This window comes from Schistocerca americana, chromosome 9 (assembly GCF_021461395.2).
Source record: "Schistocerca americana isolate TAMUIC-IGC-003095 chromosome 9, iqSchAmer2.1, whole genome shotgun sequence".
Classification (NCBI taxonomy): domain Eukaryota; kingdom Metazoa; phylum Arthropoda; class Insecta; order Orthoptera; family Acrididae; genus Schistocerca; species Schistocerca americana.
In genome coordinates, this window is record NC_060127.1 from 17,085,381 (window position 1) to 17,113,155 (window position 27,775).

Below are 27,775 nucleotides of genomic sequence, written 5' to 3' on the forward strand. Positions count from 1 at the left end.
TGAAATCTCGCTTAAGAAGCATCTTCCGTAATGACATTACTAAGGCTAGTCGCCGAAGTGGTGTCCATTTGAAAGACTTGCACCAGACTCGTAAGTAGAATAAAATGCAAAGAATTTTTTTACTTAAAATGTTTTCGCCAAACTAGTCTGTTACCCGTTTTTTTCTTTTACTATCGCACGGAGAATGGTCTGTCTGTTTATTGTGGATAGCCACAAGTTCAACCATGACCTTCCGCTCTGTAAAGATAGAGCTCCGACAATGTCGCAGTGTATTGGTCACGATAGGCCTCGAAACTCAATTGTTGGGAGTGTAGGCATCACCTCAAATATTTGGCGGGCCGGATACCAGGGATGTCCGGCCAGCTAACGCGGGCCGGTTTCGGCCCGCGGGCCGTAGTTTGCAGACCCCTGGACTAGACGAACACTGTTCTGCAGGCATATTCTGAGATATGGGGAATGCTGATTACCATAACAGGGGGACGTGTGAGTGTGCGCAGAGCGAATGGAAGGTCAGAGTTGTGGTGTACGGAGCAGATTATGGGAGAAACACGATATGATGCTGTGAATGGATTAACAGAAATCAGGAGGATCGGTAACTGCTACCAAGGAACCCTCTGGCTGATTATTAATGATGATGGGGATGGCTGTGTAGCAATATGTATCTAAAATAGTATTTGTTCTTGGACAGTTTCCCAAATGGACACGGAGTGAGGTCGAGAGGTGAGCTCGGGCTATGTTCAGTGCAGTGCCAGGGGGGCACTAGAGATGGCGAGCGCGCGGTGGAGGATCACCGCCTGGAGGAGAGGGAGCGGGTGTAGGACCAGGCCGTCTTGTGGACGCGAAGCCTGGGGCTGGAGTAGTGGGCCGCCGAGTCGCCGCCGTCGCTCTCCTCGTCATCCTGGTGTGGTCGCCGCTGGGCGCCGCTCTTCGTCCTCGAGGGCCGCCCGGTGACCGGCGAGTAGGTCTCCGTCGCATAGTCCGGAACCTTGAAGCGGTACGTGTGCAGCGTCTGGGCCGCCGGCCGGGGCCCGCCGGGGTTCGAACTCTGCGACGCCGCTGCCGCCCTGTTGAAGTGCGAGTCCAGCTCCGGCGAGGAAAACCTGGAGACACAGACACACTGCGTCACTCGCCGTGCACACATCAGGGTCAGGCTCAACAGTAAGCCAAATGTTGATCATCAGCTTCTTACAATGTTAGTAATGGAACGTGAGGAAATGAATTAAAATTTGTGCCATGGTCAGGACTTGAACCCGGTTCTCCTTGCCAGCTAGATATGTGTGCGAGCCATTACACCACAGAAGTATAGGTAATCCAGCTGCACGGACCATCCTAGTCCAATGCCCTCCATAACACAAACTTCACGTTTTCAGCTTATTTTCCACTTCTTAAATCAGCACTACTGCTGAGATATAGTGGGAATTAGTGAAGTTCGGTGGCAGGAGGAACAAGACTTTTGGTCAGGTGAATACAGGGTTATAAATACAAAATCAAATAGGGGTAATGCAGGAGTAGGTTTAATAATGAATAAAAAAATAGGAGTGCGGGTAAGCTACTACAAACAGCATAGTGAACGTGTTATTGTGGCCAAGATGTGGACACGAAGCCCACACCTGCTACTGTAGTACAACTTTATATGCCAACTAGCTCTGCAGATGACGAAGAAATTGAAGAAATGTATGATGAAATAAAAGAAATTATTCAGATGGTGATGGGAGACGAAAATTTAATAGTCATGGGTGACTGGAATTCGGTAGTAGGAAAAGGGAGAGAAGGAAACGTAGTAGGTGAATATGGATTGGGGGGAAGAAATGAAAGAGGAAGCCGCCTGGTAGAACTTTGCACAGAGCACAACTTAATCATAGCTAACACCTGGTTCAAGAATCATAAAAGAAGGTTGTATACATGGAAGAATCCTGGAGATACTAAAAGGTATCAGATAGATTATATAATGGTAAGACAGAGATTTAAGAACCAGGTTTTAAATTGTAAGACATTTCCAGGGGCAGATGTGGACTCTGACAATATCTATTGGTTATGAACTGTAGATTAAACCTGAAGAAACTGCAAAAAGGTGGGAATTTAAGGAGATGCGACCTCGATGAAGTGAAAGAACCAGAGGCTGTACAGAGTTTCAGGGAGAGCATAAGGGAACAATTGACAGGATTGGGGGATAGAAATACAGTAGAAGAAGAATGAACTAGTGAAGGCAGCAGAGGAACAAGTAGGTAAAAAGACGAGGGCTAGTAGAAATCCTTGGGTAACAGAAGAGATACTGAATTTAATTGATGAAAGGAGAAAATACAAAAATGCAGTAAGTGAAGCAGGCAAAAAGGAATACAAACATCTCAAAAATGAGATGGACAGGAAGTGCAAAATGGCTAAGCAGGGATGGCTAGAGGATAAATGCAAGAATGTAGAGGCTTATCTCACGAGGGGTAGAATAGATACTGCCTACAGGAAAATTAAAGAGACCTTTGGAGAAAAGAGAACCACTTACATGAATATCAAGAGCTCAGATGGAAACCCAGTTCTAAGCAAAGACGGGAAAGCAGAAAGGTGGAAGGAGTATATAGAGGATCTATACAGGGGCGATGTTCTTGAGGACAATATTATGGAAAAGGAAGAGGATGTAGATGAAGATGAAATGGGAGATATGATACTGCGTGAAGAGTTTGACAGAGCACTGAAAGACCTAAGTCGAAACAAGGCCGCAGGAGTAGACAACATTCCATTAGAACTACTGACAGCCTTGGGAGAGTCAGTCCTGACAAAACTCTACCATATGGTGAGCAAGATGTATGAGACAGACGACATTCCCTCAGACTTCAGGAAGAATATAATAATTCCAATCCCAAAGAAAAGAGGTGTTGACAGATGTGAAAATTACCGAACTATCAGTTTAATAAGTCACAGCTGCAAAATACTAACGCGAATTCTTTACAGACGAATGGAAAAACTGGTAGAAGCCAATCTCGGGGAAGATCAGTTTGGATTCCGTAGAAATGTTGGAACACGTGAGGCAATACACACCCTACGACTTATCTTAGAAGAAAGATTAATGAAATGTAAACCTACGTTTCTAACATTTGTAGATTTAGAGAAAGCTTTTGACAATGTTAAATGGAATACTCTCTTCCAAATTCTAAAGATGGCAGGGGTAAAATGCAGGAAGCGAAAGGCTATTTACAATTTGTACAGAAACCAGATGGCAGTTATACGAGTCGAGGGGTATGAAAGGGAAGCACTGGTTGGGAAAGGAGTAAGACAGGGTTGTTGCCTCTCCCCGATGTTATTCAATCTGTATATTGAGCAAGCAGTAAAGGAAACAAAAGAAAAGTTCGGAGTAGGTATAAAATCCATGGAGAAGAAATAAAAACTTTAAGGTTCGCCGATGACATTGTAATTCTGTCAGAAACAGCAAAGGACTTGGAAGAGCAGTTGAACGGAATGGACAGTGTCTTGAAAGGAGGGTAAAAGATGAACATCAACAAAAGCAAAACAAGGATAATGGAATGTAGTCGAATTAAGGCGGCTGATGCTAAGGGAATTAGATTAGGAAATGAGACACGTAAAGTAGTAAAGGAGTTTTGCTAGTTGGGGAGCAAAATAACTTATGATGGTCGAATTAGAGAGGATATAAAATGTAGACTGGCAATGGCAAGGAAAGCGTTTCTGAAGAAGAGAAATTTGTTAACATCGAGTATTGATTTAAATGTTAGGAAGTCGTTTCTGAAAGTATTTGTATGGAATGTAGCCATGTATGGAAGTGAAACGTGGACGATAAAGAGTTTAGACACGAAGAGAATAGAAGCTTTCGAAATGTGGTGCTACAGAAGAATGCTGAAGATTAGATGGGTAGATCACATAACTAATGAGGAGGTATTGAATAGAATTGGGGAGTAGAGGAGTTTGTGGCACACCTTGACTAGAAGAAGGGATCGGTTGGTAGGACATGTTCTGAGGCATCAAGGGATCACAAATTTAGTACTGGAGGGCAGCGTGGAGGGTAGAAATCGTAGAGGTTTGTGAGGTAAGTGATTCATGAAAGGGATAGGTTAATGTTAATCAGGGCCATTCTTTTGTATGTATTATTGAGAGTCAGATTGCGTTGCGCTAAAAATACTGTGTGTCAGTTTAAGCACTGTTACTTACGCGTACTTATTTCATTGAAACTCGCACAAATGGCGAATTTCGCCTTAAGGCCATTGTCACGTGTTATAGGGGCCAATATGCCATAATACACTGAGGAGACAAAAGTCTTGCGATGCCTCCTGATATCGTGTCGGAGCTCCTTTTGCCCAGCCTTAGTGCAGCAACTCGATGCGGCGTGGACTCAACAAGTCGTTGCAAATCCCCTCCAGAAATGCTGCGCCATGGTGTCTCTGTAGCCGCCCATAGTTGCGATAGTCTGTGTCCCATAAATGTTCGATGAGATTCATGTCGGCCGATCTAGCTGGCCGAATCATTCGCTCGAACGGTCCAGAATGTTCTACAAACCAATCGCGAACAATTTTGGCCCAATGACTTAGCGGATTGTCGTCCATAAAAATTCCATCGTTGGTTGGGAATATGAAGTCTATGAATGTCTGAAAATGGTCTCCAAATATGCGAATAGAACCATTTCCAGCCAGTGAACGGTTCACTTGGACCGGAGGACACAGTGCGGTCCACTTAAACACAGCTCACACCATTATAGAGCCACCACCAGCTCACACGGTACCTTGTTGACAACTTGGGTCGAAGGTTTCATGGGGTCTACGACACACTCGAACGATACCATCAGCTCTTGCCATTGAAATCGTGACTCGTCTGACCATCCCAAGGTATTCCAGTCATTTAGGGTCCAACGAACATGGTCACGAGCCCACAACAGGCGATGTCGTGCTGCTAGCAAAGGTACTCGCGTCGGTCGTCTGTTCTTTCAAGCTTTGTTGCTTGTCTGTTAGCACTGAGAATTCTGCACAAACGACGCTGCTCGCGGTCGTTAACTGAAGACCTTAGGCCACTGCGTTGTTTGTGTTCAGGTCAGAAGTAATGCCTGAAATTTGGTATTCTCGGCTGACTCTTGACGCTGTCGGTTTCGGAATATTGAATTCCGTAACAATTTCCGAAATGGAAAGTCCTATACGTGTAGCTCCAACTACCATTCCGCGTTCAAAGTCGGACGATTCCCGTCGTGCGGCGATAATCACACCGCAACCGTTTCCAAACGAATCAAGGAAACAAGCAACGTTCGAACTGGCGTTGAAGGCCCAACAGTACCGACCGGCCGCCGCGTCATCCTCAGCCCTTAGGCGTCACCGGATGCGGCTATGGAGGTCAGCACACCGCTATCCCGGCTGCAGTCAGTTTTCGTGGCTGGTGTCGCTACTCAATTGGACTCACAAGGCCTGAATGCACCCCGCTTGTCAACAGCACTCGGTAGACCTGGATGGTGATCGGTCCAAGTATATGTACAGCGTGATTATACACTACTGGCCATTAAAATTGCTACACCACCAAGATGACGTGCTACAGACGCGAAATTTAACCGACGGGAAGAAGATGCTGTGAGATGCAAATGATTAACTTTTCACAACATTCGCACGACGTTGGCGCCGGTGGCGACACCTACAACGTGTTGACATGAGGAAAGTTTCCAACCGATTTCTCATACACAAACAGCAGTTGACCGGCGTTGCCTGGTGAAACGTTGTTGTGATGCCTCGTGTAAGGAGGAGAAATGCGTACCATCACGTTTCCGACTTTGATAAAGGTCGGATTGTAGCCTACCGCGATTGCGGTTTACCCTATTGCGACATTTCTGTCGAGTTGGTCGAGATCCAATGACTGTTAGCAGAATATGGAATCGGTGGGTTCAGGAGGGTAATACGGAACGCTGTGCTGGATCCCAACGGCCTCGTATCACTAGCAGTCGAGATGAGAAGCATCTTATCCGCATGGCTGTAACGGGTCCTGCAGCCACGTCTCGATCCCTGAGTCAACAGATGGGGACGTTTGCAAGACCACAACCATCTGCACGAACAGTTCGATGACGTTTGCAGCAGCATGGACTATGAGCTCGGAGACCTTGGCTGCGGTTACCCTTGACGCTGCATCACAGACGGGAGCGCCTGCGATGGTATACTCAACGACGAACCTAGGTGGACGAATGGCAAAACGTCATTTTTTCGGATGAATCCAGGTTCTGTTTACAGCATCACGATGGTCGCAGCCATGTTTGGCGACATCGAGGTGAACGCAAATTGGAAGCGTGTATTCGTCATCGCCATACTGGCGTATCACCCGGCATGATCGTATGGGGTGCCATTGGTTACACGTCTCGGTCACCTCTTGTTCACATCCACGGCACTTTGAACAGTGGACGTTACATTTCGGATGTGTTACGACCTGTGGCTCTACCCTTAATTCGATCCCTGCAAAATCCTACATTTCAGCAGGATAATGCACGACCGCATGTTGCGGGTCCTGTACAGCCTTCCTGGATACAGAAAATGTTCGACTGCTGCCTTGGCCAGCACATTCTCCAAATCTCTTACCAATTGAAAACGTCTGGTCAATGGTGGCCGAGCAACTGGGTCGTACAATACGCCAGTCACTACCCTCGATGAACTGTGGTATCGTGTTGAAGCTGCATGGACAACTGTACCTGTACACGCCATCCAAGCTCCGTTTGACTCAATGCCCAGGCGTATTAAGGCCGTTAATGCGGCCAGAGGTGGTTGTTCTGCGTACTGATTTCTCAGGGTCTATGCACCCAAATTGCGTGAAAATGTAATCACATGTCAGTTCTAGTATAATATATTTGCCCAATGAATATCCATTTATCATCTGCACTTCTTCTTGGTGCAGCAATTTTAATGGCCAGTAGTGTAATTAAAGTTAAACTTTAAAAGTGCAGTAGAAATAACACCACTGGTCGGAATGACGTCGAATTGCAACGGAATATTATCGGAGGAGGGGGAAAACGTGTGGCAGAAGAAAAACAAAGTGTGAAAATTGATCAATAGATGTATCAGAATACATAAATGAAAACACCTAATATGCTCTCGACCCATTGAAGTTGGTACAAACACGCCAGCTACATCGGTTTCCCTTTTTCGCGTCTGCGACGTTTCCCATGACTGTGTCAATGCAGAATCGCGGTCTGCTTGTGAAGCTGTGTTACAAGAATGACGACTGTGCCCACGTCGCGCTACTTTTGTTCTGATTAATCTTACTTAGAGCATAATTTTCACCGAAGGTCATACTTAACGATTTATTTTACACAAACTATAGAAACCGAAAATGTTTTCCATCTTTCAACCCCTCACCCAAAGTATGATATGAGAGGAGTGGCGACCTTTTACCATATATTAAGAGGAGCCAACTAAAGAATTTGGTTCTCGGTAGAAACTTTTTCTTTAATTATTTCGAAATAAACCTAAATTTTTCCGTACCACACAGGGAACCGTACTGAGGTCTAATGTGAGTCCTGCTAGCAATTAGCGTTAAGGAATGCAATTTATGTATTGAAACAAGATGTATTCATCGTCTACCCAAACTGACATCGTTTCTAAAATTCTCTACACAAAGATGCTGATTGTGATTGTTAGAAAAGCTATGACTTTTCAGACTTCATTAGCGAATCTTTTACAACTTGCAACAGACATTTAGCCGACTTTGTGTCGTTTCCAGGGAACACCACGAGGAAGTAGTCTCTCTTCGTCTCGCATTTTATTGATTTACAACATTTTCAGGATGATTATTTATTTACAATTTTTACAATAGGGCTATTGGCGTGAACTGAACCCCTTCTAAATATTTACAAGTGTTGCTGTTGCTTCAGCCATTTCGTTCTTATTCCAATTTCTGTGCATAAGCCACGCAAGTAAGAAATGATTATATATTGCCGTCAACTTGGAGTGTTGTAAGGGTCTCAGAAACTATCTCATCTGTCTTAATTGCGGACTTCTTTCTTCTTTTTCCACCTAGATTTGAAACTAGTCGGTGACCATGATATTCTGCGTGTTCTCTGAGAATTTTTACTAAGGATTAAAAATTTGGATGAACCTTCGAAATTAATGTATTTATCCTCCTATTCCATCCTTCTGAAACATTGTTCGTGCGGTGACGCCTTCCTGCGCAGTTCCATACATCTCTTGGCATGTCTTCATTATCCTGCCATTGTTCAACAAAGTAGTCGTAAAAAATCCTACAGTTTTTCATTATCTGGCGTGCTCTCCTGAATGCATAGCCACCCATCATCTAACATGTCCAGGGGAATGTGAGCCAAAGCGGAACACAATCTTATGTGAAAACGAATTTCTTCGTTTTCCTTGTAGGCAGCAACAAGGCGGCAATTCTGCCTCGACAAGCCCTGATTGAAATGGTAGTTGCAGCCATTAATCTTTAAATCAGGAAACAAATGTGTTACTAAAACTTCTTGGCAGATTAAAACTGTGTGCCGGAACGAGACTCGAACTCGGGACCTTTGCCTTTCGCGGGCAAGTGCTCTACCGACTGAGCTACCCAAGCACGACTCACGCCCCGTCCTCACAGCTTTAATTCTGCCACTGCCTCGTCTCCTACCTTCCAAACTTCACAGAAGCTGACCTGAGAAACTTGAAGAACTAGCACTCCTGGAAGAAAGGATATTGCGGAGATATGGCTTAGCCACAGCCTGCGCTGATATGAAACTTACTGGCAGATTAAAACTGTGTGCCGGACCGAGACTCGAACTCGAGACCTTTGCCTTTCGCAGGCAGCTTCAAAATCCATCATGACAGCTGCAGGATTCCATCCAAGTACGTTTCTCTCAACAGCATTGAAAAAGCGATCGTACGTTTCTCGGTTTTTATTGGGTAGCAAGGCGTACACGGTTGGAACTGTGTTTGTTTCCTCCTCAGAACTAGAAATATCGGCATGAACAATAAATAACTGTCCAAACTGCTTGCTGGAGCTTTTGAAAGTTCCACCGACAAAGAACGAACTGCAGTCTGTTAAACAGGATTTTCCCCTTTCTCTGGCGAACACCAATATCCTATCATTTGGTCCTCTGTCGTCATCTGCAAGTAAAAATTTGCTCCCATCGTTCATTAGCGAATGATGTTGTTGCAGAAATATTCCTGCAGCATCGGTAGGATCTTGCGTAGATCCCATGCTTTTTGATTGATGCGTTGCAGCGATCGGTTTGCACTCTTGTGTGACAGCAGTGGTGTGACGGTGCAGTACTGAACTGCGGTGTGCCACCTGTTTGGTGTCCCTGTAGACCGTCCGCTACCTGTTCTGCCGGGTCTCCTTGGTGTGCGGACATTTGCCACGCCGGACATTTGCCACGCCGGACATTTGCCACGATTTTACCTGCTCCGAAGCGTTGGGTCCCTTGTCTCCCCCTCCTACTCCTCATCACTTGCTGAGCCTTTCCGCTGGTTTACTTAAAATAGGACCAGAATCTCTTTGGATTTTCCGCCGCATGTCTAGAGAGAGTTTCGTTGTGGAAACTATTAAATGCATCTCGCATGGAAATCCGCACCAAATTTCGAGCCACAGTAAAACTTCGCCAATCTTCGAGATTTTGCGCTCGTCTAAATTATACATGCCTTTTTCGGTGCTCCTGCAGCAGCTTTCTGCCGTGTTGTGTGTACCATGGAAGATCACTTCCATCTCTTATTAATTTATTTGGTATGAATCTCTCGAGTGCTGTTGATACTATTACTTTGATCTTAAGCCACATATAGTCTTCACTTACATAGTTTGGAAGGATTGGAGACTGTATCCTAGAAAGACGTCATCCGAATTCTTAGTTTCTTTCATAAATATATATATTTCGCGTTTAGTTTTGGTGAATTTCTTTGTTACGGAATTGAGCCTCGCTACGACTGTGTGTTCACTAATTCCTGTAGCCGTCTTGATGCTCAGGATTATTTGTGGCTAAGAGGTCAAGTGTGTTCTCGTAAGCATTTACAATTTGAATGGCCTCGTGAACTAATTGTTCAAAATAATTTTATAAAAAGCATTTAGAACAAGTATTGAAGGTGGTTTCCTTTTTACAGTAGCGTCTGAAAATTCATTTTTGTCAACATACGGAAGGTAGATTGAAGTCACTGCCAACTATAACTGTGTGAGTTGCATTTCTATTGGCGATGAGACTCGAGTTTTCTTTGAAATGTTCATCAACTGTTTCATCTGAGACCGGGGGTCGGTAAAAAGTGCCAGTTATTAATTTATTCCAGTTGTCCAATATAACCTCTGTCCATACTAAGTCACAGGAATTATCTACTTCAATGTCGCTTGTGAGCTGGAACACACATTACATCATTTTTCCTTAAGTTGTGCTTCTTGTTTCTGTTGTAGTGCAGATCATTACAATTACGGCTTTTCCCTCCGAACCCTAGGATGCTTTGTCTGTGACCCTGTAAATACTGGGGCTAAACAGTCTAGAACATCAATGTACGTTACAAGCATAGCATTCTGTATTACTTCATTTCCTTATTTCTAACATTTTAAAATTGTACCTCGACTTTGGATGACATGTCAGTCATAAATGTTCTTATCTCTGTTTATGAACTTATTTTCAGTCATGTTTTGAACATTGTCCCGCTACACTTTATTAACTAATGTTTCGCCGCAAAAGATATCGGATTTTAGAGAGTAAATTAATATGGAGTATGTCGTTCTTCTTTTCAAACATTCACATACCCTTCCTGGCAGATTAAAACTGTGTGCCCGACCGAGACTCGAACTCGGGACCTTTGCCTTTCACGGGCAAGTGCTCTACCAACTGAGCTACCGAAGCACGACTCACGCCCGGTACTCACAGCTCCACTTCTGCCAGTATCTCGTCTCCTACCTTCCAAACTTTACAGAAGCTTGGAAGGTAGGAGACGAGGTACTGGCAGAAGTAAAGCTGTGGGTACCGGGAGTGAGTCGTGCTTCGGTAGCTCAGTTGGTAGAGCACTTGCCCGTGAAAGGCAAAGGTCCCGAGTTCGAGTCTCGGCCGGGCACAAAGTTTTAATCTGCCAGGAAGCTTCATATCAGCACACACTCCGTTGCAGAGTGAAAATCTCATTCTGGATTCACATACCCATTTCTTCTTTCCTTATTATCTTTTGGGCATGCAACTGTAGTAATTAAAGTAGGTACAAACGCAGCGATCAAAAAGAAAGGATTAGCGTACATTCGCATTCTCTTCACAGCGTTCCTTTCTTGTTACTCCCATGGCGATGGACTGTTTCTATCGCAATCAGTAAGCGTGTAAGGAAGCTACAGTACAGACATAGAGATCTATATTTATACCTGGCAGAACTAATTACATACTGACATAATCGTCGGAATTGCTTTCGTTTCCCAAAAGATATAAATATTTCGATTTCGGAAAAGAAGCTCTGTATTTGGCCAAGATGTGGAAGAAGAAGGTCCCTTACATACTGGTTGTATCCAGTAAGATGTGGAGACGGTGGTTTCAAAGCGGACAGACGAAGTACGAGGAAGGGCGTCCCTTACCTGAGGGTCGCTACTCAAGCTACCTGGCGAAGGGGCAAGAGTGGCAAATGTCCGGCGTGGCAAATGTCCGGCATTCGTCTCCTCACAAATATCGCAGCCCCCTAGACACTAGCAGGGCTTCCCTCCCCCCTCCCCTACCAGTGCCAGTGCAGTAGCGGTGAGCAGAGCTGTGCCGACCTGAGCGAGTCGTATCTGTCGGAGCCGGCCACTTCCTCTTCCAGCTCCGCCGCGGCAGGTGTTTCCTGTGGGCCGACGCCGGCCCCCGGCCTGCCGTAGTACGGCCGCGAGTGCGAGCGCGAGTACGCTGACGTCACGACGAGCCGCGGGCGCCCTGCTTCCAGCTCCTCGGCTTCCTCTTCCGGGTGGTAGCGCGACGCCACGGACTGCGACTTCGCGCTGCGGTCAAGTGCGAGTCTGTTAGATCGGCCGTAACGGGCCCACAAGCTTAACTCGCTGCTAACGGGCCGTAACATTTAAACCGCTTGTACACTGAAGAGGCAAACAAACTGGTATAGGCATGCATATTCAAATACGGAGATACGTAAACAGGCAGAATACGGCGCTGCGGTGGGCAACAACAAGGATCTGGCGCATTTGGTACGTTATCAAAATCTGAGTGAGTCTGAACGTGGTGCCACAGTCGGCGCACTAGCTGTGAGACACAGCACCTCCGAGATGCCGGCCGGGGTGGCCGAGCGGTTCTAGGCGCTTCAGTCTGGAACCGCGCTATCGCTACGGTCGCAGGTTGGAATCCTGCCTCGGGCATGGATCTGTGTGATTTCCTTAGGTTAAAGTAGTTCTAAGTTCAACGGGACTCATGACCTCAGATGTTAAGTTCCAAAGTGCTCAGAGCCATTTGAACCATTTTTGAACCTCCGAGGTACCGATGAAGTGGGGATATTCCCGGTACGACCATTTCACGAGTGCACCGCGAATATGACGAATCCGGTAAAACATCAAATATCCGACATCACTGTGGCCGAAAAAAAGCTTCTGCAAAAACGTGACCAACAAACACTGAAGATAATCGTTCAACGTGACAGAAATGCTAACCTTCCGCAAATTGTTGCAGATTTCAACGCTGGGCCATGAACAAGTGTCAGCGTGCGAACCATTCGACGAACCATCGTCAATATGGGCTTTCGGAACCCGAACGCCCACTCGTGTACCCTTGGTGACTGCACGCCACAAAGCTACACGCCTCACCTGGGCCCTTCAACACCGACATTGGACTGTTGACGACTGGAAACATGTTGCCTGCTCAGACGAGTCTCGTTTGAAACTGTGCAGTGCCGACGGACGTGTACGGCTATGGAGACAACCTCATGGGCCTGTCCAACCTGCATATCAGCACCGGACTGTTCAAGCTGGCGGAGGCTCTACAGCGGTGTGAGGCATGTGCAGTTGGAGTGATATGGGACCCCTGATACGTCTAGGTATAACTCTGACAGGAGACACGTACGTAAGCATCCTGCCTGATCACCGGCATCCATTCGTGTCCTCTGTGCATTCCGACGGAATAAGGCAAATCCAACAGGGCAACGCGACACTTGACAAGTCGATGATTCCTACAGAGTGGCTTCAGGAACACTCTTCCGACTTTAAACACTTCCACTGACCGCCAAACTCCCCAGACATAAACATTATGGGGCGTATCTGGGACGCCTTGCAAAGTGCTGTTCTGAAGAGATCTCCACCCCCTCGTACTCTTACGGATTTATCGGTAGCCCTGCAGGATTCATGGTGTCAGTTCCCTGCAGCACTCCTTCAGACATAAGTCGAGTCCATGCCACGTCGTGTCGCGGCACTTCTGCGTGCTAACGGGGGCCTACACGGTATTAAGCACATACAGCAGATTCTTTGAGTGATCGTCCGCAGATGGACTGATTCGGCATATAAAAGGTCGAAACATCCCTCGGTTAAATCAGAAGAAGGGGCGTCAACGTAAAGAGCGCAGCCAGTATTCCACTACCAAGGAGAACGCAGGTGGAAGGAGAGAGGGGGACGCTTTGTCCGATGGCGTGATAGAGGAAGACACAGGAGTCGACAGGGAAGAGTTAGGGGATCGAGTATTAGAATTAGAATTTAAAAGTGCTTTCCAAGACTTGCGATCGAATGGAACAGAAGGCGTGCATAACACTCCTTGGGAATTTCTGTAGTCGCTGAGGGAAGTGCCACCCAACGACTGCTCAAGTTAGTGTGTAGAATCTCAGACTGGCGACGTGCCATCTGACTTTAGGAAAAATATCATCCGCGATATTCCGAAGATGGGACGGGTAAATGCGAGAACTATCGCACAATCGGCTGCTGACAAGAGAACGGAAAAGAAAACTGAGGAAAAACTAAGGCTCTATTAGATGACAATCGGATTCGCCTTAGGAAAGGTAAAGGCACCAGAGGGGCAGTTCTGACATTGCGCTGAATAATGAAAGCGGGACTGAAGAAAAATCAACACACGTTGATGGGATCTGTCGACCTGGAATAATCGATCGACAACGTAAAATGGTGCGAGATGTTCTAAAACCTGATAAAAGTGAGAGTAGGCCATGGCGAAAGACTGGGTGACAGTTTGTGAACTATACGAAATAAAATCGTCATAACTTCTGAACGGTTTGCGTTAGAGCGTTCGAACTGCACGGCTGGCCCCGGGGCATGATGGGTATTAGTATGCGCATGCGCAAGCATCATGTTGTTATCAGTCATTTGTTCATTTGGATTGGTTCGTCAATAAGCAAAATTGGTGCATGTGGGGACTGAGAATCCGCATTTCGAGATCGAGAAGTCTCTTCACCCTCAACGAGTGACTGTGTGGTGTCCAATGTCCAGTCACGGAATAATCGGTGCGATATTCCTTGATGGCACGGTGACTACCGAACGGTACGTGAAAGTTTTGGAAGATTACTTCATTCCCATTATCCAAAGTGTCTCTCATTTCAACAAGATGTGGTTCATCCAAGGCGGAGCTCGACCCCCATCGAATCAGGAGAGTGTTTGATGTCCTGGAGGAGCACTTTGGGGATCGCATTCTGGCTCTGGGGTACCCAGAGGCCGCTGGCATGGGTCTCGATTGGCCGCCATATTCTCCGTACATGAACAGCTGCAACTTCTTTTCCTGGGGCTATATTGAAGACATCCAATAACTCTGAAAGTTTTCTTTGTCCTGTTCTGTATCCTTCTTGATGAAATATGTGTTCTGGTTCATGCACAATTAAATGACCTGTGTATTTTTACCAAGTTAAGTGATTGTCAATTTATCGAGATTTTTTTTTATTTGAATAAACAAGTCCGCTGCGACTAAGAATTCTTTATTGGAGAACACGACCGGTTTCGCAAATTAAATTTGCATCTTCATATGTTTCAGGTCAATCCCATACGTGGATATAAATGTTGAGAATGGCTGTATCTGGTTTAAATAGAACCTTTAATTTTTTGACTTGAAGCATATGAGGATGCAAATTTTATTTGCGAAACCTGTCGTGTTCTCTCAATAGAGAATTCTAACAGTCGCAGCGGTCTTGTTTACTCAAATGATAGACTATTTCGGCTGCTGTTGCCCTACATATAAAGTAGTGCATAAATAACTTTTTTGAACTTTTCACACATTGTTCCTTATGGTGGTGTCTCTCGATTAGACTTACGACGCTTGCATCGTTAGCAAAAACCACTATTTCTGCTTTAGCAGAGTAAGAAGGCAGCTTCTTTATACATAGCAAGAAGAGGAGTGGTTCCAGTACTGAACCCTGTGGAAGACCAGTCGCAAATTTTAACCGTTACTAAGATTCATTATGAAAATTGTATGAAGTATCTAGGATGCCCCTTTGCATCCTGTCAGGTCAGTATGAATGATTCATTTTCTCACTGAACCTTGAAAAATGTAAACTTTGAGCTTTCTGAATGAAATGTGATTAGCAGAATCGACTGCCTTAGATAAATAACGATTTTAGGGTAAATAGTGGCTGAGGTGTTTAGTGGAGAGCATACAGTCTCTTACAAGGAGACGGCACGACCGTGGGGTCGGGGATTTGTCCGAAATTGTGTGTGGTGAAAGAGGACCCTTAACACCTCACGTGGTTAAAATATTAGGACGCACTACTCGAAAAATCCCGATAAAAATCGATCCAAAGTTCCTTCGGTGCCTTATGAGCATAAAATGTTAGTCCACTATCGTACTGCCGTCTGGCCTACATTTTTTTTTAATCATTTTGTTCGCTTTTGCTCGTTGCGTCTGTTCGGGGCGCACTCGTAAGACATCCGTTTAAGTTCGTTGATGATAGATTAACTCAGTTTTTTTATTATAGAGGGTGCGTAACCCTCTGACCGAACACGCTAAGCTACCATGCCGGCTATTCTACATGGTTAGCGCTCGGACCCTTACGCCAGAGGTCTCGGGTTCGATTCCTCCTCCGGCACTTTTTTTTCTTCTGTTGCTTGCAAAATTGCAGCGCATTGGTACAGGAGAATAGTGAAATTAATTCCCGGGAAGATTGTATAAAAATTCATTCTACAATCCACCATCAATTATCGTCACCAATATTCCGAGACATGATTTAATATGCCTGGTTTGCCTCAAAATTGTCAGGAACTCGAAACATTTTCGTAAATGTTAATGGGGCATGTTTTTGTATAGATTTATTGCAAACGCCCTGTGACTGTAAAAAATCCGCTTTTATATGCTGCGCAAGATGTCGCAAAAATTGTTTTTTTTTTTGTTTTTACGATAATTACCACTACGGTTCTTGTTTATAATTGTTATATGTATAAAAATTGAATGTTTCCCAATCGACTTTGTTATTCTGATTAAAAAGGCACTGTTTCTCCTCATATACTTTACAATGAAAAATGGAAAACCCACCGCCATCAATTGTGTTGTTGAACAAAAAGAAAATAATTTTTATTCAATAATGTAACTAATTTGTTAAAGATAATGTAGGTTTGGGAAACTTTCTGAATAATTGGTGGAATAACCAAAGAAAATGAAACAGAAGAAAAAAAAAGTGCCAGAGGAGGAATCGAACACGAGACCCCTGGCGTAAGAATCCGAGGCATGACGGCAGCTCGGCAGTGGACTAACATTTTATACTCATAAGGCACCTAAGAAACTTTGGATCGATTTTTCCCGGGATTTTCCGGGTAGTGCGTCCTAATATTTTAACCACGTGAGGTGTTACGGGTCCTCTTTCACCACACAAAATTTCGGACAAATCCCCGACCCCACGGTCGTGCCGTCTCCTTGTTAGAGCGTGGAATGGAGTAGTGTGCGTGTTACAACAGGGTAGCAAAGACGACCCTTAACGACCAGGTTGTAACACTAGGCACCTCGCTAGTTCAGAAAGCGGAGTAGCAAGTAATTCCAGTCCGCACTCCGTCGCTCACCTCTGGTAGGACGAGCTGTACGCCGGCCGGCGGTCCTCGTCCTCGTCGTCGTCTTCGCCGCTGCTCTCCTGCGGCCTCCTGGAATCTTCATCCTCGCCTTCGCCTGCGTAGTGCTTCTTGTGGTGGGCGGCCTTGGGGTAGTACCCGGGGTAGGACGACTTGCCAGACTCCTCCTCGCCGTGGTAGGGCTTGCCGTGGTAGATGATCTTCTGGTAGCTGTTGGGGTGCCTCTCTGAGCTGTCCTCGTCCTCAGACTCCTGCTCGGCCCGAATCTTGTGGTGGTCCACCCCTGGACATTCAGAGGCGCGACACTTCAGAAAGTGACACCAGATACACCACATCAGTGTTTGACAGTACGTCAGAAGACAAACAGGTGTAATCGAGATACAGGTGCTGCCGGTTAAACTACGAGGGCTGTCCAGAAAGGAAGTTACGATCGGTCGCAAAATGGAAACGACTATGAAAATCCGATAAAGCTTTGCAAAGATGTGTTGAGCAGTGTCTCTAATATGACTCTAGGTAGAATTGTCGCTCTTTTCATTCCTGAGCTCTTAGTGAGCGCGTAAGATGTTGCAGAAAATAGTGTCTCCCGCCAAGTACGAGGGCCTGGTGAGAATTGTCCCCTGAAGCTATGCAACCAACATTACATAACCGTCGTGCGGTTTCTGCTTCAAGACGATTCTCAGCCTCATTCTGCAGGGGCAAGGAAGATGTTACTGCATCGTTTCAATTGGAAATGTTCGGTTACCCACAATACAGCCCGTAATTGTCTCCCACTGAGTTTCATCTCTGCTCAGACGAACCGCTGGCTATGAAGACAACATTTTGGCACAGACAACGAGCTGTAGGCCAGCGTAGAGAATTGGCGGAAAGCACTGGCGGCTGCCTTCTATGATGAGGGTATCGGAAAGTTGGTACAACGCTACGAGGAATGTCTGAGTCAGAACGGCGACTACGTACAGAAGTAGCTGAAAGGTCTAGCTAACTGTTACAAATGAAACATCTCTGATTTTCACTGTGATTTTCATTTCGGGATCAATCGTAACTTACTTTCTGGACAGCCCTCGTATATAACAGAACCTTTGTTGCAGGCTACGCAAGTTGGAAAACGCTTGGATTTTGTTTAGCCAGTCGACAAATAGTCTTAGATAACCAGTGATGTACAGGGAAAAAAATGCGATGTACTTCGAACAGCTTAAATCGAAACCGTTCGGTGTTCTCCATACATTATTAGTGGTTTCCCTGATTTTTGGCATCTTTGGCTTCGACATCAGTTTGGTACTATTTTGTAACGAAGGCTGTGGCAACTGATTAGCAGCATAGCCTGACGTGTGGCTTAGGCTGAATGGCGACAGTTTGTGAGCTGGAGAAGGCAACGAATGTGGTACATTTTTGCCTTGACCACTTCACTGATTAACCACATCTGCACTACGAAGACTGAATAGTTGCATAACACTACCGGGGGCAAACAGAAAAATCATATTGGTTGGCTACTCCATAGAGTGCTGTGTGTACAACGACCATATACAGGGTTATTACAGATGATTGAAGCGATTCCACAGCTGTACAATAACTTTATTATTTGAGATATTTTCACAATGCTTTGCACACACATACAAAAACTCAAAAAGTTTTTTTAGGCATTCACAAATGTTCGTTATGTGCCCCTTTAGTGATTCGGCAGACATCAAGCCGATAATCAAGTTCCTCCCACACTCGGCGCAGCATGTCCCCATCAATGAGTTCGAAAGCATCGTTGATGCGAGCTCGCAGTTCTGGCACGTTTCTTGGTAGAGGAGGTTTAAACACTGAATATTTCACATAACCCCACAGAAAGAAATCGCATGGGGTTAAGTCGGGAGATCGCGGAGGCCATGACACGAATTGCTGATCATGATCTCCACCACGACCGATCCATCGGTTTTCCAATCTCCTGTTTAAGAAATGCCGAACATCATGATGGAAGTGCGGTGGAGCACCATCCTATGGTACGGTTAGCTCCCTGCTTGCTTTATTCGTCGACTTCCGTGGGCTGCGCGTTAAACTTGCCCGCACGCGTTCAACCGTTTCTTCGCTCACTGCAGGCCGACCCGTCGATTTCCCCTTACAGAGGCATCCAGAAGCTTTAAACTGCGCATACCATCGCCGAATGGAGTTAGCAGTTGGTGGATCTTTGTTGAACTTCGTCCTGAAGTGTCGTTGCACTGTTATGACTGACTGATGTGAGCGCATTTCAAGCACGACATACGCTTTCTCGGCTCCTGTCGCCATTTTGTCTCACTGCGCTCTCGAGCGCTCTGGCGGCAGAAACCTGAAGTGCGGCTTCAGCCGAACAAAACTTTATGAGTTTTTCTACGTATCTGTAGTGTGTCGTGACCATATGTCAATGAATGGAGCTACAGTGAATTTATGAAACCGCTTCAATCATTTGTAATAGCCCTGTATGTTAAATTAATAGGAAGGTCAGCGTTGGCCGTAACATTGATGGTTTATTGATAGAAAAATCGATTTTCAAACACCACAGCACTGAAGATGATCACTATGTGATCGATTTTGCTATCAATAAACCATCAATATTACGGCCATCGCTTTTGACCTTCCTTTTAATTTAAGAAAAAGCATAATCATTTTAAACGGAGAGAATCATATCGATAAGTCACGGCAAAGAAATGCGTGTGCGTTTACTCCTATTGTATCGATATTTTGTTTGTTCACATTATCAATGTCCCTCTCCGAGACCTTGAATACGTGGTCATGCAAATGTCTGTCGCGACAAAAGGCAAACTTTTGCATACGAATAGCTCATACCACTGTTTATTGGGATTAGCAATTTATGTTCTGAGCACGTTTTCATCCGATTCTTCTATTCTTACGTTGTCAGAAAATATCTCTAAACAAACTCCGAAATGTTGTCGTAGCAGATCTGGTTCCACTTCTACAGAGACTGAATGGGGAAGAAAGTCTGTAATATTGGTTAGTGAATTAATCTCCACATGCACCATACGGTGGCTATAATTGGTAGATAGTTAGGTAGCTGGCTATGTAGCTAGATAAGAAGCAGGTGTACTGGGAAACCACAACCTTCGTGATATCTCATGTTTCTGTCTACACGTCGGGCGCTTATTTTTGAAGTGTAGCTATTTGCGGAGATCCAGTGTGGGCTCTAATATTCATATGGCAGCGAAACTCGGTAGATATTCGAATGCGGGAAGCGATTTAGGCTGTAAATTAAATAGTTACAATTTCGACCAACAAGTGCAAATAAGGCGCTGTACAGCATCTTATCGACGTCTCCAGTCCTCATATTGAACAAGTTGTGTAAGGAGCGGTTAATAATAACACAAACGTTGTGCCTTTTTCACTTGTTTGACCTTTTCTGCCCACGACCCGTTCCTAATCCATTACGTACGGAAATACACTCCTGGAAATGGAAAAAAGAACACATTGACACCGGTGTGTCAGACCCACCATACTTGCTCCGGACACTGCGAGAGGGCTGTACAAGCAATGATCACACGCACGGCACAGCGGACACACCAGGAACTGCGGTGTTGGCCGTCGAATGGCGCTAGCTGCGCAGTATTTGTGCACCGCCGCCGTCAGTGTCAGCCAGTTTGCCGTGGCATACGGAGCTCCATCGCAGTCTTTAACACTGGTAGCATGCCGCGACAGCGTGGACGTGAACCGTATGTGCAGTTGACGGACTTTGAGCGAGGGCGTATAGTGGGCATGCGGGAGGCCGGGTGGACGTACCGCCAAATTGCTCAACACGTGGGGCGTGAGGTCTCCACAGTACATCGATGTTGTCACCAGTGGTCGGCGGAAGGTGCACGTGCCCGTCGACCTGAGACCGGACCGCAGCGACGCACGGATCCACGCCAAGACCGTAGGATCCTACGCAGTGCCGTAGGGGACCGCACCGCCACTTCCCAGCAAATTAGGGACACTGTTGCTCCTGGGGTATCGGCGAGGACCATTCGCAACCATCTCCATGAAGCTGGGCTACGGTCCCGCACATCGTTAGGCCGTCTTCTGCTCACGCCCCAACATCGTGCAGCCCGCCTCCAGTGGTGTCGCGACAGGCGTGAATTGAGGGACGAATGGAGACGTGTCGTCTTCAGCGATGAGAGTCGCTTCTGCCTTGGTGCCAATGATGGTCGTATGCATGTTTGGCGCCGTGCAGGTGAGCGCCACAATCAGGACTGCGTATGACCGAGGCACACAGGGCCAACACCCGGCATCATGGTGTGGGGAGCGATCTCCTACACTGGCCGTACACCACTGGTGATCGTCGAGGGGACACTGAATAGTGCACGGTACATCCAAACCGTCATCGAACCCATCGTTCTACCATTCCTAGACCGGCAAGGGAACTTGCTGTTCCAACAGGACAATGCACGTCCGCATGTATCCCGTGCCACCCAACGTGCTCTAGAAGGTGTAAGTCAACTACCCTTCGTCCAGCACGAACGCTGGTCCAACTGAGGCGCCAGGTGGAAATGGCATGGCAAGCCGTTCCACAGGACTTCATCCAGCATCTCTACGATCGTCTCCATGGGAGAATAGCAACCTGCATTGCTGCGAAAGGTGGATATACACTGTACTAGTGCCGACATTGTGCATGCTCTGTTGCCTGTGTCTATGTGCCTGTGGTTCTGTCAGTGTGATCATGTGATGTATCTGACCCCAGGAATGTGTCAATAAAGTTTCCCCTTCCTGGGACAATGAATTCACGGTGTTCTTATTTCAATTTCCAGGAGTGTATTTCTGTACGGTTTCCTGCATTCTGAGGGCCAGATGTGCACCTGGTGGCCAACATTAGAAAAAGTTTTTTCCAGCGTCAATGGGTTCCGCATCAACGAATCAGAATCTCTACCAAGTTTCGCTGCCATACGATAATTACAGCCACAATGGATCTGTGTGAGTAGCTGCACTTTAAGTACAGGACTATTACAAATGATTGAAGCGTTTTCATAAATTCACTGTAGCTCCATTCATTGACATATGGTCACGACACACTACAGATACGTATAAAAACTCATAAAGTTTTGTTCGGCTGAAGCCGCACTTCAGGTTTCTGCCACCAGAGCGTAGTGAGACAAAATGGCGACAGGAGCCGAGAAAGCGTATGTCGTGCTTGAAATGCACTCACATCAGTCAGTCATAACAGTGCAACGACACTTCAGGACGAAGTTCAACAAAGATCCACCAACTGCTAACTCCATTCGGCGATGGTATGCGCAGTTTGAAGCTTCTGGATGCCTCTGTAAGGGGAAATCGATGGGTCGGCCTGCAGTGAACGAGGAAACGGTTGAACGCGTGCGGGCAAGTTTCACGCGTAGCCCGCGGAAGTCGACGAATAAAGCAAGCAGGGAGCTAAACGTACCACAGCCGACGGTTTGGAAAATATTACGGAAAAGGCTAAAGCAGAAGCCTTACCGTTTACAATTGCTACAAGCCCTGGCACCCGATGACAAAGTCAAACGCTTTGAATTTTTGGCGCGGTTACAACAGCTCGTGGAAGAGGATGCGTTCAGTGCGAAACTTGTTTTCAGTGATGAAGCAACATTTTTTCTTAATGGTGAAGTGAACAGACACAATGTGCGAATCTGGGCGGTAGAGAATCCTCACGCATTCGTGCAGCAAATTCGCAATTCACCAAAAGTTAACGTGTTTTGTGCAATCTCACGGTTTAAAGTTTACGGCCCCTTTTTCTTCTGCGAAAAATACGTTACAGGACACGTGTATCTGGACATGCCGGAAAATTGGCTCATGCCACAACTGGAGACCGACAGCGCCGACTTCATCTTTCAACAGGATGGTGCTCGACCGCACTTCCATCATGATGTTCGGCATTTCTTAAACAGGAGATTGGAAAACCGATGGATCGGTCGTGGTGGAGATGATGACCAGCAATTCATGTCATGGGCTCCACGCTCTCCCGACTTAACCCCATGCGATTTCTTTCTGTGGGGTTATGTGAAAGATTCAGTGTTTAAACCTCCTCTACCAAGAAACGTGCCAGAACTGCGAGCTCGCATCAACGATGCTTTCGAACTCATTGATGGGGACATGCTGCGCCGAGTGTGGGAGGAACTTGATTATCGGCTTGATGTCTGCCGAATCACTAAAGGGGCACATAACGAACATTTGTGAATGCCTAAAAAAACTTTTTGAGTTTTTGTATGTGTGTGCAAAGCATTGTGAAAATATCTCAAATAATAAAGTTATTGTACAGTTGTGAAATCGCTTCAATCATTTGTAATAACCCTGTATATAGACAGAAACGCCGACAAAAGTTAGTGAGATATCACTTACGCCGTGGTTTCCTCAGTACAGTGCGATGTTTCCTGGCGCGAACTGTGACGGCTCTTAAATCGCGACTTACGCCCCATTAACGCGGAGTGCGTGCTGTAGGAGGAGCCTCACCTGCGGCGCCGTGGTATCCGCTGGACTTGTAGGCTGGCCGCTCGTCGTAGCTGCCGTCATCGTCATCGTCATTAGCGTCGCCGGCGGCGGGGGCGGGGGCGGGATGGGGCCTGGCGAAGCCACTGGCCGGTCGCTCCTCTGGGAACTCCGTCACCTGTCGACGGGCACAGTGCCATTGTTAACTGCAGCGTCTTACCTTCACGCAACTGGAGGCTACAGCAGTCATTAACTTAAGCAAAGACGTATTCACACGAATATTTGAAGAAGCAAATACGAGGTGTCCAGAAAGCCTCATTTCAAATTCCAAAAAAAATTATCATCTAGACAATTAATGAGATATCTTTCTCAAATTTTTACTGTGCACGCAATGGAGATCAAAGCTTTTGAACACATTGTATTTGCATGTTTCAGGTACGCTGCTTACATTTCTGCTCCATACGATTGTGTTGAGCATCCCAATGACCTTTCTTCCACTTTTAATTCCTTCATTAATTTCTACCTCTGATTTTTCGGTCCACTCTGAAAGGGATCCAAAACAACAGAGAGTATTGACCTTCTAAATTCTCTTTCCCTCTAAGTCATCTGGATCAATACTAAGGTATTCCGTTTTCTGATAATTAATCTTCGGTCTCCAGTTTCTGTATTCCATTGCTATCTGATTGCATGTATAATTCGCATGCTTCTCGTCTTGTGCTGTAAGTCCTTGATCGTCAGCAAATAAGAGGTAATGTAAATAAACTCAGTCTTTAACGTATAGCACCATCCGATCGTATTTACAAGACTGTCTTAAGACTGATGTCTATATACATTTTAAATGATGTTGGTGAGATAGGGCAGTCTTGTAACAGATCCTTGCTTCCTCTAAATTTTCGTGAAAGTGTATTACCAGTCTTCACTTCAGGAAAATTAAGATCTTATGTAACACACGTAATAATTTCTGGGTATTTGTTACGTTGCCCGACATCTACGTCACACACCGGAAGCCACATAATGGCGTGTGGCGGAGGGTATTTTTCGCACCACTAACTGAGCCATCCAACCCTGTTCCACTCTCGAATTGTCTTCTCGTGCTCTTTACACTGGACGTATTAGGGGAAAGTAATATGTTGTCCGACTCTCCCCGGTAAGTGCTGTTTCGAAATTTCAGTAGTAAACCTCTCCGTGATTACCAACGCCTCTCTTGTAACGCCTGCCAATGGAATTTATTGACCATCTCCCTAACGCTCTCGCGCAGGCTAAACGAACCCGTGACGAAACGTGCCCCTCTTCTTTGGATCTTCTCTATCTCTTCTACCAGTCCTATCTGGTAGCGATTCCAGACAGATGAAAAATACTCAAGAATAAGTCTACCAAGCGCCTTATAAGCCAGTTCCTTCGTGGGTGAGTTACACTTCCTTAACATTCTTCCTATGAATCTGAGTCTGGCGTCTATTTTTCCCACTATTTGTGTTATGTGGATGTTCCACTTAAGGTCACTCCGGATAGTTACTTCTAGATATTTTACGGCACATACTGCTTCCACTAGCGGATTTCGTTTCCTATGTATGTTGGAGAAAACCCCGCAACCAGTTTCACAAGAAGGTGTACACCGTAATTTTAAATGTAACCTCCGCAGCAACATCTCTGGTAGTGATCTCTAGTCTGTGACCAGTGCGCTTTTGCACGGTGTATAGATAAACAGAGTTAGTGTTGAATGTTTTGTTTTGTCGGTTGCAGTTTCAAGTGAGTGCAAAGTATCTGAAGCGTTACAAGGCAGTGTTCCTTGTAAACCGTCCAAAGGGACCAAAGCTTAGGCAGCTGCTGCTAAAACCCTTAGAAAGTCAAAGACATTCGTCGCGAAGTGGGTCAAACTATATTTAGAGGCTGGAAACATGGATCATTTATCGGAGAGATGGCTAAGGTGCCAAGCTACGATGGCAGCGATTCGATTAAGTATTAGGGAATTGTGCAATTAGTAATAACATACATGTATTTTCGTTTAAACATATCAGTATGATAAAACGGCGTACACTTAGTTGTGAAACTGACTGTGTGTATAGAGGAAAATCTCAATAAATAAACACCTGTTATAACCGAGAGCAAACAAATACCGAAAAACACCGGTTATTCGGAAGTAAGATTCCGGTATCGGTTTTAACCAGTAGCCGGCCGGAGTGGCCGTGCGGTTCTAGGCGCTACAATCTGGAACTGAGCGACCGCTACGGTCGCAGGTTCGAATCCTGCCTCGGGCATGGATGTGTGTGATGTCCTTAGGTTAGTTAGGTTTACTTAGTTCTACGTTCTAGGGGACTGATGACCTCAGAAGTTAAGTCCCATAGTGTTCAAAGTCATTTTTAACGAGTTGGTTTCTCCCGCACTGGAAGTGGGCACTTTTAACACACACGGCCATCCGTGCGGTATCACGATAAATATTTCCTGGTCCAATTTTGTTTTGCCCCACTGCAGTTTGCATGAAAGTAAATGGGAGGCATTGGTGTGACCCTCATACATTGACACTTGTTTTAAACATTTCTGGAAGGAGAGTATCAACGGTCATCAAGTAATGTCTGAAATGCATGTTTGACCATCAGCTGCTTTTATTATTTAAAACCCAAATACGGACCGATTTCAGTTATAGACCACATACACGGATTCTATTCAACGATAAAAAAAACTTCATCGTTCTGTTTACTTATGAAACTATACCAAAGACGTTCATCAAAGACAGTCCAGTCTTCTGCTTTTAACAAGAAACATATCATCGAAATATCTTTACACCATATGACGAAAATACTTTCGAACGATCTCTGTACCAAAGATGTTCATCAAAGACAGTTCAGTCCTATGCTTTCAGCAAGAAACCTATCATCGAAATATCTTTATACCATATGACGCAAATACTTTCTGACGATCTTTAACTAACTACTCTATATTTTGTACAATTGTAATACTTATACCTTTGATCCTGTCTTCAATACTGCTCTGTTTGCTTTTGTTATTAGTATGTTTGCCTTTAAAAGTCCTGTGTTGTATACTGGAATTCATGACATGCTCTACATGTGAGACGTAGCCACTCTTTAAGTAATGACAGATGTGATGTTTTAACCCTATAAGTATTCTTTTACACTGTCCTCCATAAGTTTGGAAACACCTCGTAATTATAGACAATGGAAAAGAAATACAGCATAAAAATGCATCTTGTTGTTTTCCAAATGATTCTTAAGCTCAAATAATACACAGGGAGATGCAACAATTAAATTTTCAATGAAATGAACACCCTTAGCTGCTTACAGGCGTTGAAATACGTCAACGGGGACAGATGAAAATGTGTACCCCGACCGGGACTCGAACCCGGGATCTCCTGCTTACATGTCAAACACGCTCTATCCATCTGAGCCACCGAGGACACAGAGAATAGCGCGACTGCAGGGATTTATCTCTGGCACGCCTCCCGCGAAACCCACATTGCCAACGTATTGTCCCGCACTACATTCGTAGTGCCCCCGCCCATTATACTCATTACTCGCGGCGCGTTGCCGATTCCTGTAAGAGTTCGGGCACTGTTTGTACATCCGCACAGACGAAGAAGATGGTCAAGTGGCCGGTGAGCCTTAACTATATATATATACTAAGATGGACATGTCGGATGGACATGTCCGAAAGAACAGATACCATCTTAGTATACAGGGTGAGTCACCTAACGTTACCACTGGATATATTTCGTAAACCACATCAAATACTGACGAACCGATTCCACAGACCGAACGTGAGGAGAGGGGCTAGTGTAATTGTTTAATACAAACCATACAAAAATGCACGGACGTATGTCTTTTTAACACAAACCTACGTTTTTTTTAAATGGAACCACGTTAGGTTTGTTGCACATCTGAACATATAAACAAATACGTAATCAGTGCCGTTTGTTGCATTGTAAAATGTTAATTACATCCGGAGATATTGTAACCTAAAGTTGACGCTTGAAACCTCCGACGTTCAGTTGCGTGGAGGACGTGGAGGACGCATAAATTGGCCAGCCCGTTCTCCTGATCTTACACCTCTGCACTTCTTTCTGTGGGGTACGTTAAAGGAGAATGTGTACCGTGATGTGTCTACAACCTCAGAGGATATGAAACAACGTATTGTGGCAGCCTGCGGCGACATTACACCAGATGTACTGCGGCGTGTACGACATTCATTACGCCAGAGATTGCAATTGTGTGCAGCAAATGATGGTCACCGCATTGAACATCTATTGGCCTGACATGTCGGGACACACTCTATTCCACTCCGTAATTGAAAACGGAAAGCACGTGTGTACGTGTACCTCACCCCTCATGGTAATGTACAAATGCGTCAGTGAAAAAGACCAATAAAAAGGTGTTAGCATGTGGACGTAATGTGCTGTTCCAGTCTCTTCTGTACCTAAGGTCCATCACCGTTCCCTTTGGATCCCTACGTAATTCGGTGCTCTCCGATACACACGATCGAACAGCGGAGGAGTGGTACTCAA

At 45.5% G+C, this 27,775-nt stretch overlaps 1 protein-coding gene and 2 non-coding genes across 3 annotated transcripts in view; 1 reads left to right on the forward strand and 2 right to left on the reverse strand.

Annotated features, from left to right (window-relative positions):
- Nucleotides 1-282: 282 nt before the first annotated feature.
- LOC124551207 overlaps nucleotides 283-27,775 on the reverse strand; it is an 83,512-nt gene continuing 56,019 nt past the window's right edge. The window contains exons 5-7 of the mRNA XM_047126198.1: nucleotides 23,287-23,440; nucleotides 16,858-17,146; nucleotides 283-1,100 (exon numbers count right to left, since the gene is read on the reverse strand). Of these exons, the coding sequence (XP_046982154.1) occupies nucleotides 788-1,100; nucleotides 16,858-17,146; nucleotides 23,287-23,440 (756 nt within the window). The 3' untranslated portion in view covers nucleotides 283-787. The remainder of the gene's footprint in view (nucleotides 1,101-16,857; nucleotides 17,147-23,286; nucleotides 23,441-27,775) is intronic.
- Trnas-uga lies at nucleotides 10,704-10,778 on the reverse strand. Its single transcript has one exon. It is a non-coding gene; the product is annotated as a tRNA-Ser (tRNA).
- On the forward strand, nucleotides 10,912-10,986 carry Trnas-uga. The gene has a single exon. It is a non-coding gene; the product is annotated as a tRNA-Ser (tRNA).